The 20,548-nt window shown below is 43.3% G+C and overlaps 1 protein-coding gene across 2 annotated transcripts in view; it reads left to right on the top strand.

The window, feature by feature from the left end:
• Positions 1-20,548, top strand: part of TRPC3 (transient receptor potential cation channel subfamily C member 3) — a 390,327-nt gene that overhangs the window by 327,975 nt on the left and 41,804 nt on the right. For both annotated transcript variants that reach the window (XM_044302077.1, XM_044302086.1), the window contains exons 7-8: positions 214-478; positions 4,033-4,228. In XM_044302077.1, coding sequence (XP_044158012.1) covers positions 214-478; positions 4,033-4,228 — 461 coding nt within the window. The remainder of the gene's footprint in view (positions 1-213; positions 479-4,032; positions 4,229-20,548) is intronic.

Here is a 20,548-nt window from a genome sequence, read left to right as displayed (position 1 = left end):
GATGGGATTTAATTTAAACAAGCACATCATAAATCTTCCATCCTTTGCTAGACATCCAGCGCTCACTGAAGAGATATCTCATATATTTCCAGAATGTAAACTAGGAAGAGGGAAATTGGATGTTGCTCTTAAAGCCATCCCTTAAGACACTGATCAGATTTGTCTCCAGTATTATTTATTGTAGTTACTTACCATGTATTTGATTTCTTCCAGCCAGAGATAAATGGCTGCCGTCTGATCCACAGATTATATCGGAAGGCCTATATGCAATAGCTGTTGTTCTGAGCTTCTCAAGAATAGCCTACATCCTACCAGCCAATGAAAGTTTTGGGCCTCTACAAATATCACTTGGGAGAACTGTGAAGGACATCTTTAAGTTCATGGTCCTCTTTATTATGGTGTTCCTGGCATTCATGATTGGGATGTTTATCCTGTATTCTTACTACCTTGGAGCTAAAGTGAATTCTGCTTTCACAACGTAAGTATTATATTTTGTCTGGTTTCGTAATGCTTATTTTTTTATAAGTTGCTTTCTATTATTTATAAAAACACATTTTCTGGTTCAACAATTAGACACATGAGTAGAATACAAACTATGGGTAGATGTACATTTCAAGAAATAAGATCTGAATTAATAACATGAGCAAAGTGACTCCCACTACTTCTCAAGTCTACTCTAAAGAAGAAAATATGGTTTGTTAATGGGAGATAATCTACAAATTTGCCCATGTTGGAATAACAGACATAGGAATATAAACCATACAGTAATGTTTTTTAAATGTTTTGTCTGAGTGTTTTATACTAATAACTTATCCAGAGGATAGGTCTTCAGTATCTAATAGATGGGGGTCCGACCCCCCCCCCCCCCCCCCCCCCCCCCCCCCTGATGATCAGCTGATTGAAGAGGCTGCAGCACTCTAGTGAGTACTGCAGCCTCTTCCTAGGCCAGTGATGCCAAGTTCATTGGTGACATGGTCTTGGCACATCCCAGTGTTATTCAAGTGAATGGGGCTGAGCTGCAATACCAAGCACTGCCGCTATACAATGAACGATGCTGTGCTTATTAAGCTGCCAGGAGGTCACAGCACTAACTGAAGCACCACACCTCTTCAAATGATTGATTGGCAGGGCACTAATCACATATTGATGACCCATCCATCATCAGTATAAAACACTTGGAAAAAACCCTTTAACAGACACCTCTGGAATGGAGAAGAAAGCACTCATGGCTGTCAAGCAAACTCCCCGATAAAACTTGACATTATTCCCTATGATAAGTTGTCTTTCAGATCTCTTAACGTTACCTTTTGCATACTACATTTATAATGAAAATATGAGTGAATCTTTGTTAACACAAGTGTTTTTTATTTCCCATTAAATGTATCTGTTTTACATAGAAACAGTAGAAAACAGACACTTTTAATGGACACACACATCCTTCTGTAGAAAAAACATTCCAAAAGTACATACGTTTTGTTTAGCTTGCATTCCTGTTTTTTAACTGGATGGGCAGGCAAGTTGTCTGCACTATTCCATCCAGCAAAATAGGAAGATCTGATAAACTGCATACAATAGTTTCAGTTTTTTCCCTTTTTTATGTTTAAAAAATATCTCCAACTGACATGTTTTCCAAAAAAGGGCAAAATTCAACCAATAACATTTCACACCATTCAAAACGCCACTTTTTTTTTCTTTACTATATTTGCCTTGTTTTCAGGTAGAAATTGAAAAAGGTATTTCATAAAAATTGATATCAGTTTACATAAATTTTTGGAACAGATCCAGTTTCTCAAAAAACGGATTCTGAGCTGCGAATAAAACATTTTGTGTGAAAGCACCCTTAGGCAAGAGGGAAAAAATTGACATACACTGTAACAGCACTTTCTGGGTATTTTCAAGTATTTTCTGGGTAAATACAGTTGGGGGTTAGACAGGCTGACCCCATGCCTTGATCGTTAGCTCATCCATCCAAAATTGATGGGTTTGCAATGTATCTAATGTGTGTGTCTAGCTTATGTTATAGAGTTGGATCCCCACTGATCAGATATTCTCAGATATTCTGAGAATAGGTCATTAATGTGTACTGGCTGCACAACCCCTTTAAAGAGGTTGTCTGAGTTATGAAAAATATATATATAGCATTGCAAATCTGATGGGCAGCAATATATAACTAAGCTAAGCAAGTTTTAGGTAAAAAAAATATATTTCCTCATTTTCCTGGATCTCTTCTGGCCCTTTGTTTACCTGTAATAACAACAATCTCTGCCCCTCCCCCTGCTCTGCAAAGGGAGTGAATATAAGTGCTGCCCTGAGTGACATGTCTGCCTGCTGGGATACTCAGCAGCATGTTGTATGTATAAAACTACAAGTCCCAGATGTACAATGACACTCCTGATACACACAGGATCTTCCCCCTACCTGTTCTTGTACAGAACTCCTCTAGTCTGTGAGCTCCTGTGCCTAGCATTTGTCTCCTCACTGCCTGCAGCTACTCAGTAAAGCCTTCAGCCCCGAGTCTGTGCAGCTGATAGGGTTAATCTTTCCTGAAGTATCCAATGGGAGGGAGACACAGGGCAAAGAGCAGAAGCAGACGGCAGAGCAGGGGGGCGTGGCCAGCCCAGTGATGTCTCGTGTACAGGCTCATATCTGATCTCTTAGGCTTTGTACATGAAACATCATCCGAGCAGAGAGAGAAGCTGACATCACAGGTCATGTGATCCTCAGTGAAATCAGAGAAACCAGCAACTGGAGATTTGACTAGTTAGAAACCTACAAAGAACAAAAAAATAACTCAGACAACCCCTTTAAGTTTTCATATATAATTTCACTTGAGTGTACTGTCAAAAACCTGGCAGTTAGTTATTAAAGTGTAACTGTCATTTAAACTTCTTTGTTTAAAAAATATGTAAGGACAGTTATGTAATTAACTTTTGTAATATACTTTATTAGGGAAATTTGTGTAAGTTTATTAATGCAATTATTGCATTAGTTTATGTATTAACTACCTCTGATATGCCCCCTTAGCAGTACTCTGAGCCTCCGCCTTTAGCATTGAATACCACTTACTGTAGGATGCAGAGGCCAGCTTCTCAGGCTGCCTCTGCTCTCTGTGCACCAGTCACTGTCTCCCTATTCTATGTGCAACTAAGTTAATTTTAATAAGGGGTCTATTATGATTTATATTGATTCCCTGCCTATATCATCTGCAGTCAGTGCTGAAGGCTACAGCCCCACTCCTCTCCTTATCTTCCTAGCGCTAACCAGAAACTCAATAGGAATATAGAGAGGAACAGATATGCAGCAATCAGCCCTGAAATAAATGTATGGTATGTCTATGTTTAGCACTTACCGTTCACTGCAGCACGATTCTCTATTTCTATGCACTGTCCCTGATTACCTAGTAAGTGCTAGGAAGATAGAGAACAGCTTGGCAGTATACAGTAAGTACTAAACAAAGGCATACAATGCTGTCAGGGCTGACCACAGCAATTCCTCTACTTTCTATACTTTTCAGTGCGTTTCTGGTTAGCAGTGGGAAGATAGGGAAAGGAGCAAGGCTGCAGCCTTCAGTGCTGGAGGCAGAATATATAGGTGAAGGGCAGGGAAGGGATTCAATATAAATCATAGTAATTATTAAAATAGGTTGGTTTGGGGAGGCAGTGATGGGCAGAGAGATCGGAGGCAGCCTGAGGAGCTGTATTCAATGTTCAGAAGAATGCTGAGAGTGTTTCTAAGGGGACACTTTAGATGCAGTTTTTAAATAAAATTACATATATGTCCTTAATAAAGTATATTGCAAAAGTTATTAATATGACTTGTTAAACGACAGCTATGCTTCAAGTGTCATCTCTAATATTTAATTCAAGTTGAAAGGTAAAAGCAGTGAGCTGGTTGATTTTCACATGTAAGGCCTTTATTTTCCTTCCTTGCTAACTTTCATAATTTTTTACTCATCAATAAAAATGTACCAAAAAAATCTTGACAATGTAAGCAAAGTTGTACATAACATTAATTGTCTTCTTGTCTTTTAAGTGTTGAGGAGAGCTTTAAAACACTCTTCTGGTCCATATTCGGCTTGTCTGAAGTAACATCTGTGGTTCTGAAATACGACCATAAGTTTATAGAGAACATCGGCTATGTTCTTTATGGTATCTACAATGTGACAATGGTGGTGGTCCTTCTGAACATGCTGATTGCCATGATTAACAGCTCATATCAAGAAATTGAGGTAATTCTATTCTCAGTTGCTTGTGTTTTCTAACTGAATGTGCCATTTTCCATAGTTATTGCTGTATTTTAAAAAGAATGACTTCACATCGTGGTCCTGCTGTATTTAATCACTGAGACGTAAATGATGGCTTCAATACTGCTTTTATTTTATTTATAAGTAAGATGTCAAAAGCTTTTAAGGAGAGCACATTTCCCATGGCATTCCAGGTCTATTTTTGTCAGGGTACAGGACAAAGTATTGAAACAAAAATTAATATCATCCATATACGTGGTTAGGATATGTTTACTTTTGGTAAGCTTTGTTTTAACCTGTACGTTTATTGTATCTTGATAGAGTTATTAATTTAATCATCCGATTTACATTGAATTGCCAGAATTAAACACAAACAGGAGGTCTCTATAAATTGCAGTTTCAAAAGTTGCATTGCTAATGATCATTCTATGTTCTATTAAAAAAAAAAACAATGGAGGAGCTTTATCAAACTGGTGTAAAGTAGAACTGGCTTAGTTGACCATAGCACAGCTCTTTTGGAAAATGAAGGGTGGAATCTGATTAGTTGCTACGGGCAACTAAGCCAGTTCTACTTTACACCAGTTTGATAAATGTCTCTCTATATTCATCTTACTATATACAGTCTGGCTTTTAATATGCTCTACTGCTCATTTCACTCACCTACTGTATCTACATAGGCATTGTAGCAATGCTCATAATCAACTTCCTGATTCATAACGCTAGAATGACTGTAAAGACTGACAATTATACATGCTTAGAAGTTACATACTCGATAAGGTTGAAAAAAGACACAGGTCCAACCTATAATCCTACCCTGCTGATATACATGAGGGCGAAATAAAAAAGAACTAGAGTTTGTTACAAATGTCACAAATATTCTACTGCTGAATGAATCAGAAGTTTTGGAGATTTGCATCAAACAAAATGACCTCCACACACCACACAACATTGGCAGGGAAAACTACACGAAGGATGAAGATGGAGGATCCCATGACCTTAGGAGGGTGAGGGCTAGTCCCGGATTGGCTCAGCGGTTGACAGACAGCTTGTGAGCCAATCAGGGCAGGACTTTTGAAGCTCCTTCAGCCACTGGGCTGGAAAGAGTCCATTCTAAGCCTAGCTTGGGATCTGAGAGCACATGTGTTGACTTTGTCTGCCAAAAAGCAGTTACAGACACAAGCCAGTAATCTAGGTTTGTTAGGGAGAGTGTAGGGACATATTTAACAAGTGTTTTGTATCAGGAAAAGCATAGGGCAGCAGGGACTGTTCACTGGGAGAGTTCATACAGCTGCTGCAATTGAGAAATTCACATTGCACTGCAAATTCTGCAACCTATTTGTTTCTGTAAATGAACAGCCAGATAGCCTTATTCTTAAAACCCTCAAGTGTCTACAGTTCATAAGTGTTTGAGAGGCTTATTGCCAACACCAGCATCAACAGCTTACATATTGCTGCAAATGCATTGTATTGTATTTTATTGGATCGGAACACTGTACAGTTTTAGTGAACGCATTGTACTGCAATGACTGCATTAATATACCTATTTCATTCCATGCATTTTATTGCATCAAGATACCATGCAGGTATAGCTAACCCGCTGTACTGTAAAAACCATATTAATATGGCAGTTTCATTGCACACATTGTATAGCGTCAAATGTAGTTTTGGTGAATGCTTTGTGCTGTAATAACTCCTTCAAGATCAATCCCATTTTCGTTTTTGCCTTTTTATTTTTTTTCCTCTCCACATTCAGGGATCCAAAACCTCTGTTAATTTCCCATTCACATAGCCATATAAGGGCTTATTTTTTTGTGGGAAAAGTTGTATTTTTTTAATGGCACCATTTAATTTATCATGTCTTGTATTGGAAAATGGGGAAAAAATGTATGGGCTGAAATTGAAAAACAAAAAACAAAATTGACATACGATGTTCACTGTGCGCTAAAAATGACGTCCTTGTATGCAAGTTAATATGGTTAAGGTGATACCAAACTTGTATATTTTTTATTTTGTTTTACTACTTTTCAAAAAATAAACTTTTTTTAAACATCTAAAATTTCTTTGCATCGTCATTTTCTGACAGCCATGACTTTTTTAAATTTCTAACCACTGAGCTGTATGAGGACTTTGAAGAACAAACTGTATGTTTTTTGTACCAATTTTGTGGTATGTATGACTTTTTGATCACTGTTATTCAATTTTTTTGGGGGGGGGGACAAGGTGAATAAAAAATGGTGAATTAAGTGTTTTTCATATTTTTATCACGTACATGTATGTGAAAATCCGTGAAGGGGTTAATATAGCAGTTTCATTCCATGCACTGTATTGCATCAATACTGTGCAGTTTTAGTTAATGCAAATGTATTGTACTTGAAAAATTGCATTAATACAACAGTTTCATTCGATGCATAGTATTACATCAAGATACCCTGTAGTCTTAGTTATTCCGTTGTGTCAATAACTGCATTATTAGCATATAGAGAATACCACGGCACTCAATGTAGATGTAAGATTAAAGGGGTATTCCCATCACAGACAATGGGGGCATATCGCTAGGATATGCCCCCATAGTCCGATAGGTGCGGGTCCCACCTATGGGACCTGCACCTACAATGAGAACGGAGTGGGGAAATGAATGGAGGGCACACTGCGCATGCGCAGCTGCCCTCCATTCATTTCCATGGGGCCGCCGAAACGGCCGCGCGCGTGCTCCCATTTACTTCTATGGGAGCAGCGGGGAGCAGCGCTTGGTGGTGGACGGAACTTGGGAAATCCAGGGTCCTCCAGCCACAGCTCTCCCTGCTCCGTTCTCATTGTAGGTGCGGGTCCCAGAGGATACGTTTAATTAAGCAAGGACAAGATTCTGCCGACATCCAGCAATTCCAGATCCTCTTAGGTTCATAGGCCGTGATCAAGGTACTGGTGGACCGAATCATTGGCCTTGCCTAATTAAATGTAACTGGATGTATAAATAAAAGTCTGTTAATCTTGCATTTACATTGAGTGCCATGGTATTGTCACGGCCTATGGTGTATGCTGTGACACTGTTGCCACACTTGCGGTTGCCCGCGGCAACATGTTGCTGTGAGAGCATGCGGTGGCAGTGTCTCGGCCTTCTGGGTGACTGCCGTGACATGGTTGCCACACATACTGTTGCCGGTGGTTACGTGGTTTAGTATGCTTGTGTGTGCACTTCCCATTTAAGTTGTAGCCTCCCTCTGTCTGGTGCTGTAAGGGTTAACTCCCTGACAGTCACTTGGCTTATATCTTCTGTGGTTTCCTGGCTGGAGTCAGTTGTACTTCAGCTGTTGTTGGTGCTGGAGCTCTGCTCCAGTCCAGGGTGTTCCATCTGTCCAGTGAGGGCCACCCTTGTGGTCATCAGTGTTATCCCGGTGTCTCCTTCCCTTCCTGTCCCTATTTGTATGGAGTAGGTTATGTTCAGGGTGTTTGTATGTCTAGTTTGGTGTTACATGTCTGGTGATGTTTGGTGTCCAGCATGTTTACTAGACATTCCCCTGTCTCATGTTTATTTCAGCTATGGGTGTCCCTGGTTCCTGTGTGGTTTGTGGTGTGTGCTGTGTCCTTTAATGTTGGTGTGGACAGCAGCACTACTGCACGGGTTCCAGTCAGTGTGTCTGTGGCAGGTAAGTGTGTTATTGGTTTCGCTTACCTGCCATCTCCTTATGCTGTATGTGTTCCCCTCTCCTTGCAGCCTGGCCTCATCTCTTCCCTGCTTCTTGGTGAGGGATTACCAGGGCGATTTAGGGTCTCTTGGAATCCTGAGTATGAGTCGTCCTACCATCGGGGTCCCCTCATACGGTGAGGAGTCAGGGAGAGGATTAGGGACGTTGTAGGAGGTGACCTGCTCCCTTGTTACTCCTTTTGGCCAGGCTGATTCCCTTTTACCATTTTCCCCCACGCCCCACCGTGAAAGGTATTCTCTACGCTATATTGGGTTGATCACCCTACCGCTGAGCACCAAAACACGTGATTTGTGCAGAACTGGCGATGACAGTACCCCTCCCTCTACGGGTGGACTCCAGATACTCAGAGCCCACCCCCAGGATGAGACGAGTGGCCTTAATGTCCGCCACTGGGACCCACATCCTCTCCTCAGGACCATAACCCTCCCAATAAACGAGGTACTGGAGAGAACCACGGATAATGCGAGAATCCACAATCCTAGAGACCTGAAATTCAAGATTACCATCAACAACAATCGAAGGAGGAGGCAAAGAGGAGGGTACAGTGGGTTGGACATAAGGTTTTAATAGGGACCTGTGAAAAACATTATGCATCTTCCAAGTCTGAGGAAGGTCAAGACGGAAGGCAACGGGATTGATGACAGACAAGATCTTGTAAGGCCCAATAAACTTAGGACCCAACTTCCAGGAGGGAACCTTCAGTTTGATATTCTTTGTTGACAACCACACCAGATCACCCACATTCAGGTCCGGACCAGGCACACGTCTCTTATCCGCCACACGCTTATATCTCTCACTCATCCTCTTCAGATTACCCTGAATCTTTTGCCAAATAAATGACAAAGATGAGGAAAATCTCTCCTCATCAGGTAAACCAGAAGACCCCTCTCCAGAGAATGTCCCAAACTGCAGATGAAACCCATATGCACCAAAAAATGGTGACTTATCAGAGGACTCCTGGTGACGGTTATTTAAAGCAAACTCAGCAAGGGACAAAAAAGAACACCAATCCTCCTGATTCTCCGCCACAAAACAGCGCAGATATGTCTCCAGATTCTGATTGACGCGTTCGGTCTGACCATTCGAAGAGAAAGGTGAAAAGCAGAAGAGAATGACAACCGAACCCCCAAGCGAGAACAGAAGGCCTTCCAGAATCTGGAAACAAATTGCGTGCCCCTATCAGAAATGATGTCTGAAGGAATACCATGCAATTTAACAATGTGATCAATAAACGCTTGCGCCAGCGTCTTAGCATTGGGTAACCCAGGAAAGGGAATGAAATGCGCCATTTTGCTAAAACTGTCCACTACTACCAGAATCACAGTCTTCCCCGAGGAACGAGGCAGGTCCATAATGAAGTCCATAGACAGATGCGTCCAAGGACGGGAAGGAATGGGTAACGGGAGGAGAGAACCCGATGGCCGTGAATGAGGGACCTTGGCACGAGCGCAGGTCTCGCAGGCTGCCACAAAACCCTCAACTGTCTTACGAAGAGCCGGACACCAGAATCTCCGAGCAATGAGATCCACTGTGGCTCTGCTCCTCGGGTGCCCAGCAAGGACAGTATCGTGGTGCTCCTAGAAAACCTTGTGTCGTAAAGCGAGAGGCACAAACAACCTCCCAGGGGGACAAAGATCAGAAGCCTCTGCCTGGGCTGCCTGAACCTCTGCCTCCAAATCAAGACAAAGAGCAGAGACAACCACCCCTTCAGCCAAAATGGGACCCGGGTCTTCAAAGTTCCCCCCTCCCGGAAAACAACGTGACAGGGCATCCGCCTTCACATTTTTAACCCCAGGGCGGAACGTAACAACAAAATTAAACCTAGAAAAGAACAAAGACCATCTGGCCGATTCCAAGTAGGCCAGATTCTTATGGTCTGTAAGCACGGTAATTGGGTGTCTGGCGCCCTCTAACCAATGGCGCCATTCCTCAAAAGCTAATTTGATGGCCAACAACTCCCTATCTCCCACATCGTAATTTCTCTCTGCAGAGGAGAGTTTCTTTGAGAAAAAGGCACACGGTCGCCATTTGACAGGAGAGGGACCCTGAGATAAGACCGCACCCACACCCACCTCAGAAGCGTCCACCTCAACAATAAAATGTAGAGAGACATCAGGTTGTACCAAAATGGGAGCGAAAGCAATACTCTCTTTGATACTAGAAAAGGCTTTAAGCGCATCGACCACGAAGAAAAATCTACCCCCTTTTTAGTCATATCAGTGAGTGGCTTAACAACAGAGGAATAATTCAAAATGAACTTTCTGTAATAATTGGCAAAACCCAAAAACCGCATCAGCGCCTTCTGATTCTCAGGAAGCTCCCAATCAAGCACAGCGCTGACCTTCTCAGGGTCCATGCGAAAACCAGAAGCGGAGAGAAGAAAACCAAGAAATTGAATCTCCGGAGCCGCAAACACACATTTTTCCAGTTTAGCGTACAATTTATTATCCCGCAGAATCAGCAAGACCTGACGTAGGTGGTCTCGATGAGTCTTGAAATCAGGAGAAAAAATCTAAATGTCATCCAGATACACCAGTACAAATTTCCCCATTGAATGATGAAAAATGCTGTTCACAAAATGTTGGAAGACGGCCGGAGCATCAACAATCTGCCCCAACAATCTGGTTAAACACAGGGCATTTTTCACATTTGATTATATATAGTGGTTTTTATTTAATTTATTTTATCTATACTTTCCAGTCTTTTGCTCTTCCTACCTATGGAACGCAGCGCCGGGACGTAAGTGATTACATCACTACATTTGGTCACATGATTAAAGGAGCGCACGTACTTCATATAGCGCTTTATACTGCTATAACTGTGACTTCTTTTCTGTTTCCTGCCCCCAACATTGCCTGTCATTGAATGCTGTCATCGGGATTGGCCATGTATCAACTGGAGCGCACAAACATTACGGAGCGCTTCACGTGACCACTCCTGATACGCTTTCTTCTATACTCACTGTGAACTATGGAAAGCAACATCTCCACATGCGTTCCAACTGACCGGATGCACCTGATGTGGTGGGAGGAAATCCCGCCCTGCCGCCGATACTTAACAACCACTCATGCCACCAATGTTTGCTGCACTACCATCTCTCAGCCAAGGAGTCACCTCACCCCAGCTTCTGGTATTACACGTGAGTGGTCCTTTGGCTCGTGCTGTATACTAACTTGTCTGCAACTATGCGGACAAGTTAGTATCATTTTGGCCATTGTTGTTTTGTTTGCTAGGATCAGCCTTGACTTTTTTGTATAATGATTACTAGGTATTTATACCCACACGTGTCATAGTTATTTATATATCCGCCTCTACTTGCTATTTTGCTTTCTGGGGATATATTGTATGGTTATTGACGCCATTGAGATTTACCATATTTTTCGGCCCATAAGACGCACCTAGGTTTTTGGGGAGGAAAATAAGAAAAAAATATTTGTAACCAAAAGGTGTGCTGTGTGTTTGGTGGGTTTGGAACTAATGGTGGTCTGTGGATGGCACTATTACTGGGGATCTGTGGATGACGGACACTGTTATGGGGGGGGATCTGTGGATGACGGACACTGTTATGGGGGGATTTGTGGATGACGGACACTGTTTTGGGGGGGATCTGTGGATGACGGACACTGTTATGGGGGGATCTGTGGATGACGGACACTGTTATGGGGGGATCTGGGATGGACACTGTTATGGGGGGATCTGTGGCTTGCACTGTTACAGGGGGATCTGTGGCTGGCACTGTTACAGGGGGATCTGTGGATGGCACTGTTATATATGTGTCATCCACAGACCCTCCCAGCCCATAACTGTGCCATCCACAGATCCCCCGCCGCTCCAGTATACAAATATAAGATGTCTTATTCAATTAATAGTTATTAAACATGCCACCCAACTCCTAATAGTACCTTACATCCTATCCGCTTCAGTACAATGGAGGCAGGCAGGCCGGGCGGCCGGCGCATCACTCACTGACGTCACTTGCCTGCGCCGCCTGCTTCATTCATAAAGTAGGCGGCGCAGGCACGTGACATCAGGGAGTTACGCTGCCGTCCGCCCGGCCTGCATTGTACTGAAGCGCTTAGGATTTAAGGTACTATTAGGAATAAAGGGGCATATTTAATAACTATTAATTGAATAAGACATATTATATTAGTATACTGGAGCGGCAGGGCTATAGTACAGTGACTGCACCGCCCCGCCGCTATTGCCGGCCCCCAGCTCCTCCTCCCAGTCCCTCCCCGAGTCCCCGCTCGCTTTACATCGCAGCTTGCGATGTAAAACTGACAGCATTCGCCGTATAAGACGCAGGGGCATTTTTCCCCCATTTTGGGGGGAGAAAAAGTGCATCTTATACGGCGAAAAATACGGTATATTTTTTATTATCATTTCTATATACCCATCATCTTTTCATCCCCTGAAGAACCCAGTAGGGGGAAACGCTTAGGGATGGCATAGGGTATAGTAGGGTTGAGTAAGCGTAGGTAATGTGGACAGAGCGCATTCAACATTTTGGTATGTCTCTGGGCTGAGTAGTCAGGTACTGTCTAGGGAAAGAGTCTCCCTCGCTAACTCTACACCCTTTCCACTAACCTACTTTCACATTTGGATTTATACTTTAAATTGGAGTTTAAGATATTCTATAATAGATTTTATTTGGAATTATTAAAAGTTATGTTTTAAGAGTTCCATGCTCTCTGTGACACACTTTTTGACTCATGTGATATATCTAGGATCATCATTTTTTAATTTTCACTTAAAGTATCTTGTTTGTATTTTGGCATACATATTACATCTTTTAATTGAGTGTACTCCAAACTCTCATTAGCATTCTGCCATTGTGTAGGTTTGAGACCCAATTTGGACCCATTATTGCTTGAAACCATGTTACTGGAAAGTAGTTTCCGAACGTTAAGTGCTTTTTCAGGTTGGTTAATTGTTGATAATAAAATGCTATTGATTCACGGATATGAGCATAATTGTAGGGAGTGAAACTGAAATGCAACATAAACAATAACCAAATAATACAATCCCCAAATTCCTCTCTTCATTTAATAATTGAATGGAAAAATCTCTGGCTATAGAAACTTAATTTGTTCAGTACAAAATGCATTTCACACACATAGCACTAATGTTGCTTTAAAGGCAGGAAAAAGAACAAATATCTGAGTTATATTTGTGTCAGCTGGGAAAGTCTCTTTAGATAGGACAGGATAAATTTATTTCACTTGAAATGTTTTCTGCTATCAAAGTAAACGAGGCTGACAGATACATAATAGGACATTGTGTGGCGAGTACTGCACTGCATTTGTAGAAAATTGTGCATTTGTAGAACATTGAGAAAATAGCCTATGAATTAAAATGTAGCAATTAAAGGGTCAGTCTTACCAAGTAGTGATGAAAATATTACAGTACCTAAAGATAATAAAAATGTATGTATGTGTGTGTGTGTGTATATATATATATATATATATATATATATATACACACTATTTACAAGACCTAAAATGCACTCTAACCTTTACAAGTGAACTTAATGTGACCTTCTCTAAATTTTTGAATGCACATGTCCAACTGTTGAATGTTTCAGTACTTTTTGCACAACTTGCTGTTCTATAACAATGAAGCTTAACAGCAAAATTTCCTGGTTCAATTAGAATTGGTATTTAAACAGTCCTCCTCAATATGCTGTTCACATTTTGACATAATGAAACCAAGACGACACCTAACAATTGATCAACAGTACCTCGCCATTGTGAGGCTTCAATAGAATGTTCTCAGGTAAAAGTTGCCACTGAGCTTAGAGTGTCACAGAATGTCAGCAGGTTCCAACAGGGATACAAAAAGACTGGAAGAGTCACAAAAAGGCATAGAGGGCCTCAGTGGTGTTCATTGATGAAAGTTGATTCACGCTGAACAGAAATGATGGCCACCAACGATGTTGGAGACATCAAGGAGAGCGCCAACCACACAAGCCTTTGGTGGTGGTGTTACAGTGTGGCAGGTGTGTCTAGTCAATACAGAACTGCCCTACACTTTGTGAATGGTACATTGACAAGCCCATACTATTTAAATAACATAATTAATCCAGTCATTGTTCACCTGCATGAACAACACAGTCCTAATGATGATAATGCGCCAGCTCATCTAGGTTGCATCATTAGGGAATGGCTGCTGGAAACAAGGGTACCTCAAATAAGAGTGGCCTGCACTGTCTTCAGAACTGAATCCCACTGAAAACCTATGGGATCAGAGTCGCAGTGTAAATGCTCATAACTCTGTACCCCAAGACATCAATCACCTGAGGGCTTACCTTCAAGAAGAGTGGGATGTCAATTTGTGAACAGCATGAGACGTCATTGTCAAGTTGTAATTGATGCTCAAGGCCACATGACAAGTTGTTGAGACATTAAAAAAAATTGTGGGGGCATACGGGTAGGGATGAGCGAACTCGAACTGTATAGTTCGGGTTCGTACCGAATTTTGGGGTGTCCGTGACACGGACCCGAACCCGGACATTTTCGTAAAAGTCCGGGTTCGGGTTCGGTGTTCGTCGCTTTCTTGGCGCTTTTGTGACGCTTTCTTGGCGCTTTTTGAAAGGCTGCAAAGCAGCCAATCAACAAGCGTCATACTACTTGCCCCAAGAGGCCATCACAGCCATGCCTACTATTGGCATGGCTGTGATTGGCCAGAGCACCATGTGACCCAGCCTCTATTTAAGCTGGAGTCACATAGCGCCGCCCGTCACTCTGCTCTGATTAGCGTAGGGAGAGGTTGCGGCTGCGACAGTAGGGCGAGATTAGGCAGATTAACTCCTCCAAAGGACTTGATTAACTGATCGATCTGCAGCTGTGGATCATTGAGCTGCTGATCCTCAATTGCTCACTGTTTTTAGGCTGCCCAGACCGTTTGTCAGTCACATTTTTCTGGGGTGATCGGCGGCCATTTTGTGTCTTGTGGTGCGCCAGCACAAGCTGCGACCAAGTGCATTTAACCCTCAATGGTGTGGTTGTTTTTTGGCTAAAGCCTACATCAGGGTGAAGCTGTCACACCAAGTGCATTTAACCAGCAATAGTCTGTTCATTTTTTGGCCATATACAAAATCAGGGGCAAGCTGCGCCTGTCACCAAGTGCATTTAACCCTCAATGGTGTGGTTGTTTTTTGGCTAAAGCCTACATCAGGGTGAAGCTGTCACACCAAGTGCATTTAACCAGCAATAGTCTGTTCATTTTTTGGCCATATACAAAATCAGGGGCAAGCTGCGCCTGTCACCAAGTGCATTTAACCCTCAATGGTGTGGTTGTTTTTTGGCTAAAGCCTACATCAGGGTGAAGCTGTCACACCAAGTGCATTTAACCAGCAATAGTCTGTTCATTTTTTGGCCATATACAAAATCAGGGGCAAGCTGCGCCTGTCACCAAGTGCATTTAACCCTCAATGGTGTGGTTGTTTTCTGGCTAAAGCCTACATCAGGGTGAAGCTGTCACACCAAGTGCATTTAACCAGCAATAGTCTGTTTATTTTTTGGCCATATACTACATCAGGGGCAAGCTGCGCCCGTCACCAAGTGCATTTAACCCTCAGTAGTGTGGTTGGTCAAGCTGTGACACCAAGTGCATTTAACCAGCAATAGTCTGTTCATTTTTTGGCCATATACTACATCAGGGGCAAGCTGCGCCCGTCACCAAGTGCATTTAACCAGCAATAGTGTGGTTATTTTTTGGCCATATCCCAGTCTAATTCTGTCACTAAATCCATACCGGTCACCCAGCGCCTAAATACTAGGCCTCAAATTTATATCCCGCTAAATCTCTCGTTACCGCTGTCCTGTTGTAGCTGGGAAAGTTATTTAGTGTCCGTCAAAGCACATTTTTTGTTCTGGGTTGAAGTACAATTCCCAATTTAGCAATTTCATAATTTAGTGGTTTCTGCTATATCAGAGCTATTTGAAATCTATCCCTAAAAGGGTATATAATATTCAAGGTGCACATTGGGTCATTCAGAATAACTTCACACACACCCGCTACTGTGTATTTTCAAGTCTAATTCTGTCACTAAACCCATACCTGTCACCCAGCGCCTAAATACTAGGCCTCAAATTTATATCCTGCTAAATCTCTCGTTACCGCTGTCCTGTTGTAGCTGGGAAAGTTATTTAGTGTCCGTCAAAGCACATTTTTTGTTCTGGGTTGAAGTACAATTCCCAATTTAGCAATTTCATAATTTAGTGGTTTCTGCTATATCAGAGCTATTTGAAATCTATCCCTAAAAGGGTATATAATATTCAAGGTGCACATTGGGTCATTCAGAATAACTTCACACACACCCGCTACTGTGTATTTTCAAGTCTAATTCTGTCACTAAACCCATACCTGTCACCCAGCGCCTAAATACTAGGCCTCAAATTTATATCCTGCTAAATCTCTCGTTACCGCTGTACTGTTGTTGCTTGGAAAGATATTTAGTGTCCGTCAAAGCACATTTTTTGTTCTGGGTTGAAGTACAATTCCCAATTTAGCAATTTCATAATTTAGTGGTTTCTGCTATATCAGAGCTATTTGAAATCTATCCCTAAAAGGGTATATAATATTCAAGGTGCACATTGGGTCATTCAGAATAACTTCACACACACCCGCTACTGTGTATTTCCAAGTCTAATTCTGTCACTAAACCCATACCTGTCACCCAGCGCCTAAATACTAGGCCTCAAATTTATATCCTGCTAAATCTCTCGTTACCGCTGTACTGTTGTTGCTTGGAAAGATATTTAGTGTCCGTCAAAGCACATTTTTTGTTCTGGGTTGAAGTACAATTCCCAATTTAGCAATTTCATAATTTAGTGGTTTCTGCTATATCAGAGCTATTTGAAATCTATCCCTAAAAGGGTATATAATATTCAAGGTGCACATTGGGTCATTCAGAATAACTTCACACACACCCGCTACTGTGTATTTTCAAGTCTAATTCTGTCACTAAACCCATACCTGTCACCCAGCGCCTAAATACTAGGCCTCAAATTTATATCCTGCTAAATCTCTCGTTACCGCTGTCCTGTTGTAGCTGGGAAAGTTATTTAGTGTCCGTCAAAGCACATTTTTTCTTCTGGGTTGAAATACAATTCCCAATTTAGCAATTTCATAATTTAGTGGTTTCTGCTATATCAGAGCTATTTGAAATCTATCCCTAAAAGGGTAGATCATATTGAAGGTGCACATAGGGTCATTCAGAATAACTTCACACACACCCGCTACTGTGTATTTCCAAGTCTAATTCTGTCACTAAACCCATACCTGTCACCCAGCGCCTAAATACTAGGCCTCAAATTTATATCCCGCTAAATCTCTCGTTACCGCTGTCCTGTTGTAGCTGGGAAAGTTATTTAGTGTCCGTCAAAGCACATTTTTTGTTCTGGGTTGAAGTACAATTCCCAATTTAGCAATTTCATAATTTAGTGGTTTCTGCTATATCAGAGCTATTTGAAATCTATCCCTAAAAGGGTATATAATATTCAAGGTGCACATTGGGTCATTCAGAATAACTTCACACACACCCGCTACTGTGTATTTCCAAGTCTAATTCTGTCACTAAACCCATACCTGTCACCCAGCGCCTAAATACTAGGCCTCAAATTTATATCCTGCTAAATCTCTCGTTACCGCTGTACTGTTGTTGCTTGGAAAGATATTTAGTGTCCGTCAAAGCACATTTTTTGTTCTGGGTTGAAGTACAATTCCCAATTTAGCAATTTCATAATTTAGTGGTTTCTGCTATATCAGAGCTATTTGAAATCTATCCCTAAAAGGGTATATAATATTCAAGGTGCACATTGGGTCATTCAGAATAACTTCACACACACCCGCTACTGTGTATTTTCAAGTCTAATTCTGTCACTAAACCCATACCTGTCACCCAGCGCCTAAATACTAGGCCTCAAATTTATATCCTGCTAAATCTCTCGTTACCGCTGTACTGTTGTTGCTGGGCAAGATATTTAGTGTCCGTCAAAGCACATTTCTTGTTCTGGGTTGAAATACAATTCCCAATTTAGCAATTTCATAATTTAGTGGTTTCTTCTATATCAGAGCTATTTGAAATCTATCCCTAAAAGGGTAGATCATATTGAAGGTGCACATAGGGTCATTCAGAATAACTTCACACACACGCTTCTGTGCATTTCCAAGTCTAATTCTGTCACTAAATCCATACCGGTCACCCAGCGCCTAAATACTAGGCCTCAAATTTATATCCCGCTGAATTTGAATACAATACATTGGGCCAAATAATATATTTGTTGTTGTGGTGAACCATAACAATGAGAAAAACATCTAGTAAGGGACGCGGACGTGGACATGGTCGTGGTGGTGTTAGTGGACCCTCTGGTGCTGGGAGAGGACGTGGCCGTTCTGCCACATCCACACGTCCTAGTGTACCAACTACCTCAGGTCCCAGTAGCCGCCAGAATTTACAGCGATATATGGTGGGGCCCAATGCCGTTCTAAGGATGGTAAGGCCTGAGCAGGTACAGGCATTAGTCAATTGGGTGGCCGACAGTGGATCCAGCACGTTCACATTATCTCCCACCCAGTCTTCTGCAGAAAGCGCACAGATGGCGCCTGAAAACCAACCCCATCAGTCTGTCACATCACCCCCATGCATACCAGGGAAACTGTCTCAGCCTCAAGTTATGCAGCAGTCTCTTATGCTGTTTGAAGACTCCGCTGGCAGGGTTTCCCAAGGGCATCCACCTAGCCCTTCCCCAGCGGTGAAAGACATAGAATGCACTGACGCACAACCACTTATGTTTCCTGATGATGAGGACATGGGAATACCACCTCAGCATGTCTCTGATGATGACGAAACACAGGTGCCAACTGCTGCGTCTTTCTGCAGTGTGCAGACTGAACAGGAGGTCAGGGATCAAGACTGGGTGGAAGACGATGCAGGGGACGATGAGGTCCTAGACCCCACATGGAATGAAGGTCGTGCCACTGACTTTCACAGTTCGGAGGAAGAGGCAGTGGTGAGACCGAGCCAACAGCGTAGCAAAAGAGGGAGCAGTGGGCAAAAGCAGAACACCCGCCGCCAAGAGACTCCGCCTGCTACTGACCGCCGCCATCTGGGACCGAGCACCCCAAAGGCAGCTTCAAGGAGTTCCCTGGCATGGCACTTCTTCAAACAATGTGCTGACGACAAGACCCGAGTGGTTTGCACGCTGTGCCATCAGAGCCTGAAGCGAGGCATTAACGTTCTGAACCTGAGCACAACCTGCATGACCAGGCACCTGCATGCAAAGCATGAACTGCAGTGGAGTAAACACCTTAAAACCAAGGAAGTCACTCAGGCTCCCCCTGCTACCTCTTCTGCTGCTGCCGCCTCGGCCTATTCTGCTGCTGCCGCCTCGGCCTCTTCCTCCGCCTCTGGAGGAACGTTGGCACCTGCCGCCCAGCAAACAGGGGATGTACCACCAACACCACCACCACCACCTCCGTCACCAAGCGTCTCAACCATGTCACACGCCAGCGTTCAGCTCTCCATCTCACAAACATTTGATAGAAAGCGTAAATTCCCACCTAGCCACCCTCGATCCCTGGCCCTGAATGCCAGCATTTCTAAACTACTGGCCTATGAAATGCTGTCATTTAGGCTGGTGGACACAGACAGCTTCAAACAGCTCATGTCGCTTGCTGTCCCACAGTATGTTGTTCCCAGCCGGCACTACTTCTCCAAGAGAGCCGTGCCTTCCCTGCACAACCAAGTATCCGATAAAATCAAGTGTGCACTGCGCAACGCCATCTGTAGCAAGGTCCACCTAACCACAGATACGTGGACCAGTAAGCACGGCCAGGGACGCTATATCTCCCTAACTGCACACTGGGTAAATGTAGTGGCAGCTGGGCCCCAGGCGGAGAGCTGTTTGGCGCACGTCCTTCCGCCGCCAAGGATCGCAGGGCAACATTCTTTGCCTCCTGTTGCCACCTCCTCCTTCTCGGCTTCCTCCTCCTCTTCTTCCACCTGCTCATCCAGTCAGCCACACACCTTCACCACCAACTTCAGCACAGCCCGGGGTAAACGTCAGCAGGCCATTCTGAAACTCATATGTTTGGGGGACAGGCCCCACACCGCACAGGAGTTGTGGCGGGGTATTGAACAACAGACCGACGAGTGGTTGCTGCCGGTGAGCCTCAAGCCCGGCCTGGTGGTGTGTGATAATGGGCGAAATCTCGTTGCAGCTCTGGGACTAGCCAATTTGACGCACATCCCTTGCTTGGCGCATGTGCTGAATTTGGTGGTGCAGAAGTTCATTCACAACTACCCCGACATGTCAGAGCTGCTGCATAAAGTGCGGGCCGTCTGTTCGCGCTTCCGGCGTTCACATCCTGCCGCTGCTCGCCTGTCTGCGCTACAGCGTAACTTCGGCCTTCCCGCTCACCGCCTCATATGCGACGTGCCCACCAGGTGGAACTCCACCTTGCACATGCTGGACAGACTGTGCGAGCAGCAGCAGGCCATAGTGGAGTTTCAGCTGCAGCACGCACGGGTCAGTCGCACTACAGAACAGCACCACTTCACCACCAATGACTGGGCCTCCATGCGAGACCTGTGTGC

The sequence above is a fragment of the Bufo gargarizans genome, chromosome 1 (assembly GCF_014858855.1).
Source record: "Bufo gargarizans isolate SCDJY-AF-19 chromosome 1, ASM1485885v1, whole genome shotgun sequence".
Lineage (NCBI taxonomy): Eukaryota > Metazoa > Chordata > Amphibia > Anura > Bufonidae > Bufo > Bufo gargarizans.
The sequence above is the reverse complement of the archived record's forward strand: the minus strand, read 5'-3'. Positions and strand labels throughout refer to the sequence as shown.